The following is a 19,016-nucleotide window of genomic DNA, read 5'->3' on the forward strand; positions in this document are numbered from 1 at the left end:
TCTGCAGGTTGGGGTCTATACCTAACCATCCAGCGGTAGGTGGGTTTATAAGGGGAAAAAACTTGTACTGACGTGGCTTAGCTTGTGCTAGTGAATATTCTTAATTCAGTAATTTCCTTCAACCACGCATCAACTTTATAACTGGTCTCAAGATTGCTTGCAAGCGATTAAAGGAGAATAAATTCACTGAATGATATTGCTTTATTATAGTGGTAAATTCTATTCGAAGCATGCATACTGTAAATTATAGTAGCACATAATAAACAACAAAACATAGACCATTTTAGGGTAATAAAAATATATATAGACCTAATCACTCATTATCTTACCCTTTTTAGATAGTTTACTCACACATTAATGTTCTTGTAACCATGGATTGATCTCTTCTCAATGTCTTTGAGGACTTGGCACATTGAATCATGAGAGGAGCCTCCTACACTTAGTGCTTTCTTTGCACTCATCTTCAGTTTCTTCACATTTTCCTTCAATTCCTTTCCTTCTTTATATTGCATTACCATTCTCACCAATTGCTCTATTTCTTCCCTTTCCGCCACTTTCTTTGTTGGCAATACCTTTGGCCTAACAGCCACTCTAAGTTCCTCCGTAAGCATAGTGGCATTTTGCCGCTGTTCAGCATATAACGGCCACGCAATCATTGGCAAACCATTTGTTATACTCTCAATGCTAGAATTCCATCCACAGTGGGTCAAAAATCCCCCAACTGATGGGTGGCTCAAGATTCTTGTTTGATCCGTCCACATCTGGATCACCAATCCAAAATCTTTTGTCCGTGTTAGAAAACCTTCTGGCAAGTACTCAGGAGTGTTGTCGCCCCGATTTCCAGTTGTGAAAAATGACTTGTCTGCACCGACCTCTGACGGTGGCCTCACCACCCAAATGAACTTCTGATGACTTAACTCTAACCCAAAAGCTAGCTCAGTTAACTGTTTTGACGAGAGGGTACCACCACTCCCGAAAGATATGTATAGCACTGAATTAGGAATTTGTTTGTCCAACCAATTTAGGACAGAATTGTTACCATCAATGATTTGTTGGTCGTGTCTAATCAACGGTCCAACCGGATAAACCGGTGACTTCACGATAGCTTTTAATATATCATTTTCTCTTAACGCTTTGAGTGAACCGGTCTCCGCGTCTTCCCAAGTGTTTATCAAGATCCCATCCGACAAACAGAACCCGGTCCCAAGTACTTTCAAGTACTCGCGATAATCCTGTTCGTTGCGGTCCAGCATTGGATCGTTGACGTCTTCCGGTCGAACAGGTTTGCAACCTGGGATTTTCAACGGCTCCTTCTGATCTACATATTGACCCTCAATTTCTTTGTCAAGGACCGGACAGTAGACAGTCATAGCAGTAAACCATGCATTCGTTGGAATATAAACATAATTAGGTAATCCAAGTTCTTTTGCAATTGACAAGGCTTCAGTAGTGAAAATATCAACAATGAGAGCGTCCAGAAGATGCTTCATTGCAAATATCGCGGACTTAACAACATGCAACGTTTCACGTACAAGTATGCAAAGTTGAGTGACTATTTTTGTGTTGGAATCAATAAGGTTGGATATATCTGCACCTGGTATTTCAACTACATCAATCATCTTCGATTTATTGGCGGATTTGAGAATCTCAGTTTCAGCCAGAGAGCTGCCGGAGGTGATAACAAAAACAGTGACAGAGACGTTATGGAAGGTGGCGAGGCGGTTGGCGAGGGTTACTACAGGGATGATGTGGCCTAAGCCTGGACTTGAGAGTATACCAATATGAAGTGGTTGTTTTGAGCTACCCATAGTGATCAAAAGAATTTGTGAATTTTGGTATAGTAGAGAATAAGATGAGATGAAGGTAATAAAAATGAAATTAGTAGATTGATATATTTATAGAGCATGCAAATGCAATGTTTGTTAATGACTTTTTCACGTATTTATTTGCGAAGGTTGCGAGTGAGGGGTGCTTACCATCCGAGCAACTCCCTCTCGTCATTTCACAGTTATTAACTTACTATATATAATTAAAAAATAACAACAATTCATTCTTTCCATAGATGAAACAAAAATGAACCCGTCTAGCCATAATATTTTCTTTCTAGGAAATTTAAATGTATTTCAAATTTGAAAAATAACAAATAACATGTTTTTTAATACACTTTTCATTTTGAAGATGTATTTCAAATTTGAAAAATAACAAATAACATGTTTTTTAATTCACTTTTCATTTTGAAGATGTATTTCAAATTTGAAAAATATTTATTGTGTATATATATATATATATATATATATATATATATATCAAATATTTTTTGCAAAAGTTATAACCATATGCAACTTCATAAATTTTGAAACATACTTGGAAATATATTAATTAAGCAAATGCCTTCCCTTTCCCCCATGGAAGCAAATTCCAACTAAACAACAATTTATATTAATTAAGACGGGGAGAGTTTTGACTCAACTAATTAATGACACCTTTTCTAAGTTGCAATCAAGCATCTGCAGTTGTAAAATGTCCAATAAAGAGTTGTTATTATCCTTCTTTTCTCCGTCTATTTGGATAGTGGATGGTAAGTAATTGAAAAGTCTTTTAAGTGTCGAAAAATAATTTTAAATATCTAAACTGATTTTATAATTGAATAAGCAATTATGTATTTAAATAAAGTATTAAAAATACTAATAAGAAGTTGATGTATTTGACAAAAAAATTGATAAGTTGTTCTTATCTTTTCTTTCATTCTTTTTTAAAAAATATCCTTGTAAAAAAAAAGAAGAGAGGAACAAGTTAAGGGATATAAAGTAAAAAAAAAATAGTTAAGAAATTTATTTTGAAAAAGATATTTTGAGCATCAGAAAAACAATGAAGGATAAAATAGTAAAATATTTAGTCAAAACCAAAAGCATTTTTATATATAAGCTGAAAAGTTATAAATTGAAGATGATTAACTTATGATTTTTTTTTTTGATTTTGGCTTATATTTTTTTTGGGTGTTTAGTTACCAAACGTATAAATACTTAAGCTAGTGCAAAGCTAAGAGGGAACTCTGGGGAAGAAGGGAGTTCATGGTCGAAAAAATTACACGACATACGTAACGATCCTAGTGAATCTTTCTGACGTAGCTTAAAAAGCTTAGCTTAGTGGCAAGTGGAGTTCAAATTTTTTAAGGTTGTTGATTTGATTCTCGCTATATTAATAATTCAATCTTTACTTATAATGAAAGGAAAAAAAATCATTAGAAAGTTTTTTAAAAACATAGATGCAAGACATAACAACGTGAGTTAAAATTTAATGGGTTTAGATTAATCTTACATTTGACATATTTCAAATAATGTAAATTACAGTCCCACTAGCTTTATTTCAAGCATGGCGATTTACTCTAGGTGGACCCCAGCACGTTAATAATTGGAGTGACACTTTTTCTTTTTTGTGAAAATTATTTAATTTTGACATGGCCGGCTAAAGGGTAAAGCAAGTAGAACGTGTGTTTTTAAATTTGTACTGAATATTTTAAGAAAAAAAATATTTCCGTACATTTTAATTTACTAGACAATTTTATTTTATTAGTTAATATTTTAAAAATAAATAAATTTAATATTTAAAAATAAATCATTTAAAACTTTCTAAAATTTATATTTCACACAAATGTTATATACCAACAGAAACTTTTATCCTCTAAACATTTAAGATTACAAGTTTTATAGATTTTTTTTTAAAAAAATAAAGTTTGTATCATGTCAAACTATCATATAAATAAATTAGAACGTACTAAATACACTTTCTACAAATGAAAAAAAGAAGAAGATAACATTTTAGATTTTTAGTAGATTTTAGTTCTCTCTCACTTTTTGAAAATCCACTAAATTTTCAAAGTGTTTTTCGCTTAGTAGTCAATGGAAGTTCAATTTTCCTTTAAGGTTGTTAGTTCGATTAAAGTAAGAAAAAAGACATAATAAAACGAGTTAAAATTTAACGTGTTAACATTAATCTTATCCTTCGCCGCATTGCTCCGATTTTCTTCACTTTTTATAAATCAATTTAACAAATTTATAGACTTAGTCAAACACAATATAATTTATACTCTTGATAATCAACGATCAGATCTTAGTGATCATACCAATATTTGCAAGAACACTTTAATTTGTTACGTATCATCTTCACACCCAAATATTTAAGATTATATATATTAATTGCGGTCCCACCAGCTTTAATAATCGATCTACTCAATTGGGTATCTTTAATGAAAAAACCGTTAAGAAAGTATTCATATGGTGGGTGATATGCATGCATGTTTACTAGTAAAATCTATATATGTTTATAAAGCTAAATAAAATCACGCTGATGTGACATGCTTCATTGATTAGTATTACTATTTCTTAAAATTTTGAATTTTTTTTCTCATTTTCTGTTCAATAACCTTTTAAAATAATTATTCACTTTCCTTATTATTAGCCTTTACTACATTTAACTGTTCCTTCCAAAAGGAAATATGTAACAGCTAAATACATAATGGAGTAATTAATGTGCATTATTACACATTTCTTCCTATTAAATCATTGCTTCAACCCACGTACTATCAGTTTTTTTTGTAATCCTTAATCATCTATAATTAATTAGACAATTCATTCCCCTATTTATTCATACCTTCTTAGACTTTTTCCTTTGGGGTTTCATGTATAAGTATTTTTTTCATATCTTCTTATACCTTTTTGGGGGGTTTCATGTGATTTTTTTATTCTTCTCTTTCATCTTCTTCCTTTTATTTTATCCATCCTTGATAGCATCATTTTAAACAGGATAATTACTATGAGGCTTTTTGATATGAAGAACAGAAGAGGAAAGCCAGGAGTTGATTGTATCCGTTCTTGATTTTATTTTTAACGTATGTATATATGTTACCATCCTTTGAAAAGGATATTACTATGAAGTTTTTGATATAAGCCAAGAGTTTTTTATTATTATTATTTTATCAATATCAATGTTATTTTATTTTTTAAAAGATTTTATTTTAGTTTTAGGAAGTTAAAGTTCTAATTCTATTCAATACGTCTCTCTCCCTAAATCTAAATTTGTATAGTATAATATTAAAGTTAAGTATACACAATGTAATATTAAAGTGATGTGACATCTCTCTATGTTTATCAAATTTAATTATGTTTTTTATTTGAATTTTTTAAATATTTACTATTGTAATAAATTATCAATGAAAAAGTGTAGAGAAAACTGAACATTTACATCAATATACATATACTCTGGTGATGTGGCGCTCTCTAAGGCCACGTTTACAATAGTAAATATTTTTAAAAATTCAAATAAAGATAACGTGATGTTTAAATTTGTAACTGATAATGTCTCAAAAACAAAAGATGGCTTGTGGTTGGTATGATTTTGATGTTAGATGAGGTTAAGGCTTAATTTGGACATGGTATGAAAATATGGATGATGATTTTATAGCTATGAAAGTAGTTGTGTCGTGTTTTTAAAAAAAAACTCAAACACATATATACACACATGTGTTTATTCTTTTATTTTATTTATTTGTGTTTTTCTCCTTTATTTGTTTTTAATGTTTCACCTTCATGACTCATAAGTCATACCTACTAAACTTCCACTTTCAATAATATAATTTATCATTTTGTCTTATATAAATTCACCATTTTTTGTTTCATAAGATATATTCCTACTCAAAGATATTACTTTTATTTTATTGTTCCTTATATTATTATTATTATTATTATTATTATTATTATATTATAGTATCAAAATTTTGTGCATTGAATTTTTATTTTTATGTTCATCTTTTTTTTATATGATTAAGATCCTTAGAAAGATATGTATTCTCTTCATGTAACTGTTTTAGTTTGGCTTCTTATGATTTTTTAATTATTGTAAGTCTGTATTTTTATTTAGATGCAATACAATAATATCGGAAATATATTAACTACTAATGAAGGCTCAAACAATACTATTAATGATTTACAAGAAATATGTATATTAAATATTGAAATACATTCTTTTAATTGTATAAAGAATTATTTATATTTTCTTTAAAGATTCCTCCATTTTATCTACATAAATTCATAATTTATTGTTTCATGAGACCCCTACTCAAGATTATCCTTTTTATTCATATTTGAAGTTATAATTTTCTTATATTACTATTATATATAAATAATTTTGGTTAATAAACACATTATTAAAGGAAAAATCTTCTAAAGAGCAAAGACTCGTAAATAATTCAAAATTGTAAAATTCATAATTTATTGTTTCATAAGACCCCTACTCAAGAATATACTTTTTATTTCACATTTGAAATTATATATTTCTTATATTAGTATTATATAAAAATAATTTTGGTTATTAAACACATTATTTAAGGAAAAGTCTTCCGAAGAACAAAGACCCATAAATAATTTAAAATTGTAAAAATCATAAAATTTGTGTAGGAATAATAAATTGAACTAAGACTCTTAGTATAATTTTTTAGCACTCAATATTTCAAAATATATATATTTTATATTAATGAGGTATTTCATAATCGCGCGAAGCGCGATTAAATTCACTAGTTTTTTTTATACAATTAAAATATTAATAATATTTTCAATGATTTTTTCGAACTTCAAAAATAAATTATATTAAAAAATTTAATACTTAGATTTGTAATTCTGACTTTGATTCATGGGATATTAGTTTTATCGACAAAAAATATATGGCAAAAGAATCAAAATTAGCACCATCTAATACTTTTTTTTTTATGTTAGAATTGTAATAATTGAAAATTTATGAATTTATTATCCATTTGAATGCATTTTTTTATAGAGTTATTATATGGTAATAATAATAAAAATAATAGATTTAACGGAACAAAAAAAGGAAGAAATATATACACTTTATAGTAGATAAATAAAACAAAGGTTTGCTTCCACTATAATTATGTTATTTTCTAATGTAAATGCATAAGATGAGATCTAACATGCAAATTAGCATAAAAATGGTAGATCTAATTGAGAGTTTGCTTTATCTGTTCATGAATATATCATACTCGATAGTTTGAGAAGTTAACATAATATGAGTCAAATTCCTACCTAAAAAGTGTTAGTACTTTTAAGTAGATTTTATTATCCGGCCCATCTCTCTTTGCCTAATCACAAATATCCGAGGCAATTCTCTAAATGGTCATCCAAGTTTAGGGAATTGCCTTGAAATATCATTTATATTTCATTTAGGACCAAAATATCACTCGACTATCACTATTTTCCTCCAAATATACTTGACACTCCAAAAGCTTCACTCTCTCCTGGTTGGCATGACATGTCAGTAAAGTCTTTTTTTTAATAATAGACTAATTTAATTCATTCAACCCATTTAACTAAAATAATGATCATATTATTTTTTTTAAAAGATATATTAGTTTATTAAGAATAAATTTTTATACTTAAGAATCTTTTATCATAATTAATTTTTTTATGCGATGAAGAATAGTTTTTTAAAACTTACCATAATGTCATCAATTTTGAATAATTATAAATACGTATATTCAAAAAAAAAAAATTGATATATAAATCACTGATGAATGTCAACTTACATCTATTAATCATATTTTATATAATGGATCAATAATATTAAAGGTCAATTAACTATTAAAAAATAATTAACCGGTGCTTTGAAATCCATATATACTTACAATATCTTTTTTTTTTTTAAAAGAAAACAGAAAGTGAATAATATTTATATTAGAAAATAAAATTTTGATCTTTATTTATCAATATATTAATCTCATATAATATGTATATTATTGAATTAAAATATGCAATTCAATTAATTATTACTTATATTTCATAAATTTGGGATGAGATAAGAATATATATTGGTGTTTAATTGTATGAAAAGTTAAAATATAATATAATATAATATAGAATAAAAGAATAAAAATATAAATTAAACTAAAAAAAAAGTTAAATAATGATTTTCTCTTTCATACCAACTTTTTTGTCAACCTTACAAATTTATTTGAAAACTTTTATTAAAAAAATTGCTTAATATTTCAAACAATTTACTTAGAAATTTTAAGAATTACCAGGTAATAATTGCACACAAAGGTTTTTTCATTGAATTTTTTTTGGTAAAAATATATAAAGGAATTAATTTTTTAATTTTTTTTTTTATAATCTTCATAAACTCTCATGTAATTTATATATTTGTTTTGTAGAGACATAAGTTTGATGAATTAAATAGGTCCATTATTTTTTAAAACGATGATTTAATGACATGGCGTATCAACTAGAATAGAAGGAGACTTTTGAGGTATTTAGTCTTGTTTTTTGGATAAAAAATATAATATTATTCACTTTCTATTTTTTCAAAAGAATATATATTGTAAGCATGAATTTCAAAATACATAATAATATTATTGTAATAGTTATTTGACCTTTAATATTATTGATTCATTATACAATTTATGATTAATTGATGTAAATTAGCATTCATGAGTGAGTTGTATATCAATATATTTTTGAATGTATGTGTTTATAAGTATTCAAAATTGATGATATTATACTAGGTTTTAAAAATCTATTCTTCATAAGATAAAACAATGAAAAGTTTAATTATGATAAAAGATTCTTAAGTATGAAAATTTAGGTCACGACCCGAGCCTACACCCTGGACGTGGGCGGCTCTCGAGAGCCATTTGTGGTCCCCAAGCGAACCCTCATCCTGGCTGACTACAAGCGGAAGACTAAGTCAAACATGCAAAGCTTAAAACAGAATGAAATTCATGAAACTCAATTACAAATCTTTAACTCAACTAAATAACTCTGAATAAAAATATAATATTCAACTAGCCAACAATAGGCAACTCAAGTCTTTAATACATTTAATAAGATAAATGAAATAGACTTTTCAAACTCTACCATCTATCTATGAAGCCTCTAACTGACAAAAATGGAAGTCGGGACAAGACCCACGACATCCTAACAATTGATATAACGGAAAAGTAAATGAAATCCTCCGGAAGCAAGGAGACTCACCATAGCTAACTCGAACTCCATATGGTATCAACGAATCTCCTGTTGATGATCCCAACTACCTGAATCTGCATCATGAAAGGATGCAGGCCAAATGGCTCAGTACATGAAATGTACGAGCATGTGAGGAAAATTCTAAAGCATAACACAAACTTGAAACTCAATAAAAAGGGAAACATACCTACCTCTTCTCAAACTTACCCAACTCAAGGAATACTCAAGGATACTCAAACTTACTCAACTCAGAAGTACTCAAGGATAGGATACTCAACTCAGTAATAAGGTTCTCAACTCAGTGAAACTCAACAATAAGGTACTCGACACGATAAAGCACAGATCAACTCAAGATACTCAACTCGAAAGTACTCAACTCAAGATATTCAACTCGAAAGACTCAACTCATGATACTCAAGGATAAAGCAATAATAAAAGATGGAATATATATAGAAAGTTGTAAATACTGTAGATAGCAACTCAATGTATTAAAGAAATACCATAACAACTCAATTTACATATAAAGTAATATAATACTGTGTGAGTTTCTCTAACCGACAACCATCACTATGAGCCTAAGTGATGATACAACATATTTCCCACTCTGCCAGAACTGTCCTATACTTTGTCATCATATAGACCTCATTAACTAAGTGGATCCACTAGTCTATGCTAAAAAACACTAAGGAATCATCTAGAAAGTATGATCTTATCTATCCATGATGACTGCATGGTTTATGGAGACTTGAGTTATTATGAACTCGCATCCCTATATCGGTGCTCAATACTACTCCCAAAAATATACTTAGCTCATATGTTTTTAAAACAAAAATTTTTCTTTGGTTTGAGATAATTACTCAAAACTTAGCTTGAAAACTCTCTTGAAAATCAGTGTTTCCTTTCTTGCTCAAATGTGAAAACATTTTTAATTCTTGGGAATACTTAGTTCCCGTATAATCTTTGAAGAAATGAACTTTACTCGTACTCTTTACTCAACTCAAAGCTTAAATCTTAAAACAAAGTTAAAACATTTGTAAAGAGCTTCTTAAAATATGGTTCATGTCGAATTATGGTCGTGAACGACTCAATGCAAGGTGTTCAAAAACCATAGATAAATCTCAAAAACTTTAATGATACTACTCATTTTAAGAATGTTCAACTCAGAGGGTTCGTGCGGGATTATGAGCATGAACTACTCAACTCAAGGACTCAAAGATACTTTACATCTCAAGACTATTCGACTTATTGGGTTCATGCGAAATTATGGGCATGAATAATTCAACTCAAGGACTTTATGGGTAACATGTAATAGTCCCATGATTAGAAATACAATCTCAAAGGGGATTAGGAACTCAATACTTAAGACTTAGAACTTGAAGATACTATTTCTCTCAATGATACTCAATTTATGGAGTCCATACGAAATTTATGGTCATGAACGACTCGACTCAAAAGTCTACATAACTACATGGAACTCATGTATACTACTCTTCTCATTCTCTTACTTACTTACTCAAAACTTAGTTCAAATTAATCATGGATCTCAAAGGATTCACAATTGAACTCAAAGGCTTTCTTGAACTCTACTCTTAACTCTCTCTTGAATGTGAATTATTAATTCAAGAGTTTTGGTTCATGATATAGAGGATTTCATGATGACAAGGTAGACTCATGAATACATTCTCTTCATCCTCATACTCACTTGCTCGAGTCTTGAAAGAAGTTACTAGAAGTTATAGAAGGCTCCTCAAATTGACTTTCTTAGAATGTTCGAAAGAATTCTCAAACTTAACTCTTAACTCTACCTTGAATTTGAATTATGAATTCAAGGTTATGATCATGTTATGAATGATTTCTAGGTGTTTAGAAGTAGCTTAGAGTAGTTAGAATCGAAAAGGAGTGAAGGTACCTTTCGAAATGACTCAAACGAAGCAACCGATTGTAAACTGGATGGGGCAGACGACCCTGGCACTCTGAGTGTCGCGGGGCGCCAGCACCTAAAATTCAGAACCTTATTTGGGGCGCACTGGCTGGCGTGACACGCCAAGCCCCAATCCAAAAAATTCGACGAATTTCTTTGCTCATTTTCTCACCCTATCTCGCCTAAAATCGAACGGTTTCTTCACAATCACTTGGATTCAATTACTTAACATAAGTACACTCTAATCTACTCAATACAGCCCTTAAAAAACTCACTTTAATCTCAAGAAATCATCAAAACCCCAACAAAACAAGATTTAAAATGAACTTCAAAAACACCTATCAAGAACTCTAATCTTTCAACTTTAAGAGTGAAATTACGCTGAAAATAACATGATTGGCATGTGGCTGAATAAACCCAACACTATGAAAGCTTACATACCTCTTAGGGATTAAACCCATGGCAAAAATCCGCAATAAAATGCAAGAATCTCGACGAACGCTTTGATCCTCTCCTCTTTTCTCTTCTTGAACTCTCAACTAAAACCCTAGGCCTATATTAGGATTATAAAACTGAACCTAATAGGATTAGACCCCTAAAACATTACTAAAAATGAATTAAATCTGATTGGGTAAGGAAAAGACCAAAATACCCCTTACTATTTTCGGGTAACTTTCCTTAACTGGACAACCTGACTTCAAAAGAGCATATCTCACTCATCCGAACTCGAAACTTAGCAAACCTGGTGGCATTAGAAAGATAATTCAAAGACCTTTCATTGGGTACCTTGTACCCCACCTAACTCATTTTGTACTTAATGTTATGGTCGTTTGAAGTTGACCCAAAACTTAAAGAAACTTAGGAATGAGTTCAATGAATTCTCTCTAGTTCTTCTTGGAACTCAAGGTGCTACATATAGTGATCTTAACACTTAAGAAATTTTAATCTCCTCGGTAAAATCCTACTCACAACGAAGGATGGTTCAAGTCTCAGTTCGAAAAAATTTCTGAGGTGTTACAATTTATTCTTAATAAACTAATATATCTTTAAAAAAATAATATGATCATTATTTTAGTTAAATGAGTTTAATGAATTAAATAGGTTTATTATTAAAAAAAGACTTTAATGACATGTCATGCCAACTAAGAGAGAGTGGGTTTTTTGGAGTGTCAAGTATATTTGGAGGAAAATAGTGATAGTTGAGTGATATTTTAGTCCTAAATGAAACATAAATGATATTTCAAGGCAATTCCCTAAACTTGGATGACTATTTAGGGAATTGACTTAGATATTTGTGATTAGGCAAAGAGGGATGGGCCGGATAATAAAATCTACTTAAAACATAATTGAGAGTTTGCTTTATCAATTCATGAATATACCACACTCAACAGTTTGAGAAGTTAGCCTTATACAATTCGAATTCCTACCTAGAAAATATTAGTACTTTTAAGTAGATTTCATTATTCGTCCCATCTCTCTTTGCCTAATTACAAATATCTCTATCATAATATATTAAATAATTTGTTTTAATGATATAAACTAATAAAAGTGAACAGAAAAATACTATTTGTATATGGTTATAATAACTAGTAACTTAATTGCTTGTTAGATTACAAATACAATACTTACCTTACTTAAATAGTAATACATCTAACTGCCTAAATACATTTTTATATGTTAATTAATTAAATAAACTTTAAAGTTCCATATTTAAGTTACTTTAAATAAAATTAAAAAGGTAAAACAAAAGTAACGTAACTTAATATTCTATATTTATTTTCTTTCCTTTTTATGTTTATTTTATTTACTTAAATTTTTAGATTTCTTTTTCTCTTACCTTTTTCTTTTTATTTTCTTCCACTTAATTCAATATCTTCTTTCTTTTATTTTGCAATTTGTCATATCTACCTCTTTATTTTTCCCCGATTACCACGCTAAATTTACTCTCTACTTTGAAAAATAATAATTATAAATTTGCATTTTTTTCAATAACTCTTTATATCATTTTAATATTCAATAGTCCTCATATTTTGTAAATCAAAAGAGCAAAAAGAAAGAACTCACACTTTGAAGTGACTGACATTCTCATGAATTTTCAGTATGTTGAGCTCCTTCAAGAAATAAGTTTTAATACATATTTTGTTAGATTTTGTAATAATTTCTATTGTATATATTCTAATTTCTAATAAATTCATTTATACAGACAAATTATATTTTTGATTTCTTAATTTATGTGAGGCGGTAAATTTCTGTTGCAATAATTTTTCAATTCTATATTGTTCTTCATATATGTGCTCTCCCCTCATGCCTAATTTTAATATTTGATTGCAATAAGTTCTTTACAACTATATATTATAATTTTTCATTTTCTATTACAACAATAAAAATATTTTTTGTTTAAACTTTTTATTGTCCTCTTTAATGGTGTGTTAATAGATGAAAAAGAGGAATTTAATATTTTATATGTGAAGAAATGAAGGGAAAATTCAAAAAATTAAGAAAAAACATTAAAAGCAGGAGTTATAATAATAGAAATGTATATCATAGAGAGGTGTCATGTCATCTTATCTGCGTTTAGCTTTATCAAATTTTATTAAATTAAGAAAATTTTAGAATTATTTATTGAAACAGATTTGTCTTTGTCACAATCTTAAGAATACTCTAGAAAAGTAATACTACTTAATTTTGAAAATATACATATGCAAAACACGAAAAATTATATAAATGCAGAAGGAATGTAAATTGAATCATAACCTCTAAAAAGTCCTACTCAATGCAGGTATTGTTGGAGCCTATGTAGAGCTTTGTTTGTGGCCTCTCATTTTTTTTAGAATTTAGAAATGCCACTTTTGCACTATTTGCGATGTAATATTGCTACCAAATTAAAATCAATTAGAGATAATATCCATTTTTCTCATTCAGAACTGGTCATCAATTATATTTTGATGGATTTATCGAACTTGTATCAGGTAGTTCAACTTTGAATAAACTATTCTTTATTACTGATTGATTTTATTATCAAAATTTCAATCCAAAAACTCTAACTAGGAATTGAAGGATATAAGATGAAACTTTCTAATTACGGTAATTCAAAAGATTAATTGGTATAGAAGAAGAACAATTATGTGTAGTACTCACTTGAATAAAAGAATGATCCATCAATTTCTTAACATCACATTATACATGCATACTTTCTTTATCTTCAAAATATAGAAAACAAAAAATCTCTACTTTGTAGATTTTATTTGTTATCCCCCTATGTATTATAATTTTACATATTCAAATATCAAATAGACTTTGATTAAGAAATTAGAAAGTGATCTGCACGATGCATCAAATATGAAGGACACATTATTTTGAAGGCTATGTTTGAAATCAATAGCAACTTCAGTAATATTTATAAGTAGATTTGTTTCTTTTGTTTTTAATGATGCAATTATGTTAACGTTACAATTATTGAATTAATAATATTAAAATGTGGAATTTAATATGAAAGATTTGTTCAATGATAATTGTGTATAGTTAAATTTTTATTCCAAACAAATATCAATTGTCTTAGTGGGCCGATTAAGACCAAAACAACAGTTACATGGCTTTATTGCAAATGCATTTGATTGTTGCTGTGGTGCTATATTTATGACGAGACTTTAAGTAATTAATAGGTTAATAACAGATATAAAAAATGTAATTAAAATTGAGAAAAAAGATAAATATTAAAGCTGACCAAATAGATGTGCCACATCATCTAGGCTACATTTATATATATATATACTAGAAAAACATGATCCGTGGCCCAATAAAATATTTATAAACGAAATATGGCCTAAAATATTCTTAAATTATTGAAATTGGTATAAAAATATCCTTCGTTAACCTATAGGCCATAAAATGCTCTTGGTGTTAACTTTTGTGGCCCTTTTATACTCTTTTTTGGCTTGTAACTCGACTAAATCCAAATAATTTTCAAATTTTATAATCTTTTAAGTAAAAATGTGTATAGTCTATTAAAATGTCGAAGTCCCCAAATGTCAAATAAGTAGTAGACGTCTATTACACGTCTGGCCTTGACTCCAATATTTTTGTCTTAATTTACTTGCATTATGTGTGGATCCGTTACCACGTCTAATCCATTATTACCAAACTCACCCACCAAAACATCCCTCCATCTTTCTTATTTTCCAGATTTTTACTCATAATAATAACAAAAATTGTACTGAATCTTACCACATATTCTTTACGTTTGATGAATGTACGTATATTTTGAGTATTGTATGGTAAGTAGATCTCAAATCTTCATCTGGGATTGTTTAAAACTGGAATCTTGCAGCAAATAAACAGAGCCACGTTGAATGGCGCGGGCTAGTGCCCCAGAAGGAGAAGGACCAGCAAAAGGTTGACCTTTTTTCCTTTGGGATTGATGGGGTTAAGCGCTAGAGCTTCCAGATTACCTTCTTCTGTTTTTCGACCTAAATCTCTGCTCCCCAGCCACCTTTCCACCATGAGGTCAGATTTCACTCTTATTGCAACTTCAATTATTACTACTATTTTCTTTATGGGTTTTAGGATTCATTGCTACTTCTTCTGTTTCAATTTATATACAGCTTTTGGTGTTGACTTTACAAGGCTATAGAAAGATATACCATCATTCTTTTTGGAATATATTGAAAGGGGAAGAGTGTTATATAAAATAGAATACATGGAGTATTTATTCCAATTAGTATTAGAGTAGTTGTTCCTTAAGGTTGTTGTTTCCTGTTAGGTGTTAAAGGGTAATCCTTGGATGTTATCCACGAGGTCTATCAAGAATTGGAAGTTTTAGATGAGAGGATTTGCCTCAGTTAGTGAGGCACTCTATTCCAGTTGATAGTTTTTGTAAGTAAGATGCCAATATTGATTCCTAGGTTATCGGGAGCGAATGAAGAATAGTTAGAAGTTTTAATTGATCATTTAAGTGTGGAGTTGATGAAGTTAGTTTCTATAAGTGGAAACATTTAACACATTAGTGTTTAACAACTGAGGCAGTATGTAAGTAGAGCAAGTGATATGGGGATTAGCAGACAAAGTGGCTTTGCAAGAGAGGAAGAAAATCTCTACTTCAGTTTACCTGCAAAAAGTAAAGTTTCAACTCTATTTGAGTTGAAGTTGATGCAAATGAATGACCTAAGTACAAAAAGGGATCTAATTTATGAAATTCTGACAAACTTGTAAAATTGTAAGACCTTCTGAGTTTTAAACTGAAGATAATTTACCTTGAGCGAGGAACCCATATTTCAGCGTTTAGTTAGTCACCGTGTATCTTTCCTGTTTCTTCAATGTTATAAGCTTTCACACCTCCAGGTAGAACATGTTGTACTGCACAGTAAGATTTGATGTTTTGTCAATTAGTAGTCAATGCAACTGCTCCTTTGATGGAATTTATGGGATTAATCGACATTCACTTTGAGTGCTGTTATAGAAAGCATCATTAGTCTCATTTTGAAGTAAGATCCTCTTGATACTAGCTGAAACTTTGAATTTGGACCTCTTATTAATCATTCATTTGTATTTCAGTTTGACACGCTACTTAGTTATCATACATTTTCCTGCTTGTTGCTTGGAAAAATGGTTTTAGCTTGAATGTTCTCTAACTTCGTGTCTAAGTTGTCGTACTTGTTTGAATGTCAGCACATGGTAAAGCAACACCCTTCCTGAAAACTCCAACTTTTCAGAGAACATGTTGATAGCCACCATATTTGATCAATTAGACAGTGTTGTCCTGTGTCATGTGATAGCAGCTTGCAACTCACAATTAGAAGGCTGCAGTTTCTACCGCATGCTTTATTTAACTTCAGATAGGGCTTGTACAATGTTACATCAATCAACTGCAAGAAGCACTTTGTTCAAGCCTTTTTTTCTGAGAAAATAATATTTTTTTGGTCACTATGTTCAAGTCTTATCCTTCTGCTGATCAAATTTTTGATCTTACAACAAGCTGATATTTCCTGCCACAGAAAATGCAATCCCCTTTGTTTCAGTTCCTAATATATGCTGATTACAATCAAACTTGAAAAACTGTTTAGCCCCAACAAAGTACAATTCCGTCTATTTCAATTCATTTGATTTTTGGGAGAAGATAGTACGTGTTAGTGTAGCATTTCTACTTTAGATTTTAATATATTGGCCCGATACAGAACAAGGACAATTTTTGGGATCTCTATTTCCCTAATCATCATCAACATGGCCGCTATAATGGAGCGCGCTGATGAGAATCTCCTTCCAGCTGTTTATAAAGAAGTCAGTGAAGCTTTTACAGCAGGACCATCCGATCTTGGGTTTCTCACATTCATAAGGAACTTTGTGCAGGGAATTGCTTCACCAGTGGCAGGTATTTTAGTTTTAAACTATGACCGTCCCACGGTTCTTGCAATTGGTATCCTCTTCTGGGCCCTATCAACCGGTGCAGTTGGTGCGAGCAAGTATTTTCTGCAGGTTGGCTTCTGGAGAGCTATAAATGGCTTCGGTCTGGCAATTGTGATACCTGCTTTGCAGTCCTTCATAGCTGATAGCTATAAGGATGAAGTCAGAGGGACGGGATTTGGGTTTCTTAATCTAATTGGTACTGTGGGTGGGATAGGAGGCGGAGCTATAGCTACAGTTATGGCTGGTCATGAATACTGGGGCATACCAGGATGGCGCTTTTCCTTCATCGTGATGGCAACTTTGAGTTGTTTCATAGGATTTCTCGTCTTCTCTTTTGTCGTTGACCCAAGGAAGCAAAGCAGTGGCCAGCGTGATATATCAGAACACTCTGACAGGTAGTTGCTTGTATATATGTTCATCAGTTGTTCCATTTCCTGTGCTGTTGAGAGTTTCCTACTGTTTGGTGTTATTATTTTAATCCTTTCTCATGCTAGGGATGAATTGATAGAGAAAGGACACTCAAATATCAATTCAATGTCAATTTGGATGGAGTCCTGGACAGCCATGAAAACTGTCATCAAACTCCAAACGTTTCAGTTCATTGTTTTGCAGGGTCTAGTTGGATCCCTACCTTGGACAGCCATTGTTTTCTTTACATTATGGTTTGAATTAATTGGTAAGTGGCCGGTTTTCAGGAATTAGCATGTCGGGTTTTCTTGTGCTGATATAAAAAAATTTTAGTGTTAACTGCATGAACGGTGATCATAAACTTCTGATGCAGGTTTTGATCATAATAGTGCAGCCACACTTGTCGGTCTATTTGCTGCTGGATGCGCATTAGGATCCTTTTTCGGTGGAGTAGTTGCAGACAAAATGTCTCAAATATACCCTCATTCAGGACGTGTCATGTGTGCTCAATTTAGTTCTTTTATGGGCATCCCATTCTCATGGTTCCTTCTTCGAATTATCCCCCCGTCTGTAAGCAGCTATTCCACATTTGCTGTGACTTTATTCATAATGGGCCTCACAATCAGCTGGTGTGCTACTGCTACAAATGGTCCCATGTTTGCAGAAGTGGTGCCTTCAAAGCACCGCACCATGATTTATGCTTTTGATCGTGCGTTTGAGGGTTCATTTTCTTCTTTTGCTGCTCCAATTGTAGGGATTCTGGCTGAGAAAATGTATGGCTATGATGCCAAATCTGTTGATCCGATATTAGGATCTGCAAGAGAGGCTTTAGCGCTGTCAAAAGGTCTCTTTTCAATGATGGCCGTGCCTTTTGGTTTATGTTGCTTGTTTTACACCCCTTTGTATTGGACATTCAAGCAGGACCGTGACAATGCAAGACTTGCTGCTGCAAAAGAAACAGAGATGATATGACAATTCCACGCTTTTCATTTCTTTGTTTATTCATTCTTCTTGGATCTTTGGGCTCATTTGGATGTGGAGTTTCTTCTGTGAACCACTTAGATGAAATGCTGCTGTAGCCTGTAGGCCAAAACAACAGTGTTCCCTTCTAATTTTGCAGATATTTCATTTGGTGGTTGCATTAGGACAGCAGATTAAGTCTCCATTACACTTACCTCATCTAACAGATCATACTCAAAATTCAAAGATGTAAACAAGCAGACGCTGTTGTCAGGCATCAGGCACTCCAACATTGCAGTAGT

General features: G+C 30.7%; 2 protein-coding genes across 2 annotated transcripts; one reads left to right on the plus strand and one right to left on the minus strand.

Moving 5' to 3' along the window:
• Nucleotides 1–200: 200 nt before the first annotated feature.
• Nucleotides 201–1,808, minus strand: LOC125822313 (anthocyanidin 3-O-glucosyltransferase 5-like). Its single transcript, XM_049501709.1, has one exon. The coding sequence runs from the start codon at nt 1,806–1,808 to the stop codon at nt 348–350; it is 1,461 nt and encodes a 486-aa protein (XP_049357666.1). The 3' UTR covers nt 201–347.
• A 13,267-nt stretch (nt 1,809–15,075) lies between these two features.
• On the plus strand, nt 15,076–18,786 carry LOC125822508 (uncharacterized). Its single transcript, XM_049501908.1, has 4 exons — nt 15,076–15,450; nt 17,118–17,741; nt 17,841–18,022; nt 18,128–18,786. Exons 1-4 carry the CDS (start codon nt 15,365–15,367, stop codon nt 18,724–18,726), a joined length of 1,491 nt encoding a protein of 496 aa, XP_049357865.1. The 5' UTR covers nt 15,076–15,364; the 3' UTR covers nt 18,727–18,786.
• The last annotated feature ends 230 nt before the right edge of the window (nt 18,787–19,016 follow it).

Source organism: Solanum verrucosum, unplaced genomic scaffold (genome assembly GCF_900185275.1).
Source record: "Solanum verrucosum unplaced genomic scaffold, falcon-dt-bn FXZP01000103.1, whole genome shotgun sequence".
In the NCBI taxonomy this organism is placed as follows: Eukaryota; Viridiplantae; Streptophyta; class Magnoliopsida; order Solanales; family Solanaceae; genus Solanum; species Solanum verrucosum.

Excerpts from the sequence above, each read along its gene's own strand:
- LOC125822313 (XM_049501709.1), bottom strand. The coding sequence starts at position 1,808 with ATGGGTAGCTCAAAACAACCACTTCATATTGGTATACTCTCAAGTCCA.
- LOC125822508 (XM_049501908.1), top strand. The coding sequence starts at position 15,365 with ATGGGGTTAAGCGCTAGAGCTTCCAGATTACCTTCTTCTGTTTTTCGA. Across the intron at positions 15,451-17,117 it reads AGCCACCTTTCCACCATGAG|AACAAGGACAATTTTTGGGA; the intron begins GTCAGATTTCAC and ends GGCCCGATACAG. Across the intron at positions 18,023-18,127 it reads ATTATGGTTTGAATTAATTG|GTTTTGATCATAATAGTGCA; the intron begins GTAAGTGGCCGG and ends CTTCTGATGCAG.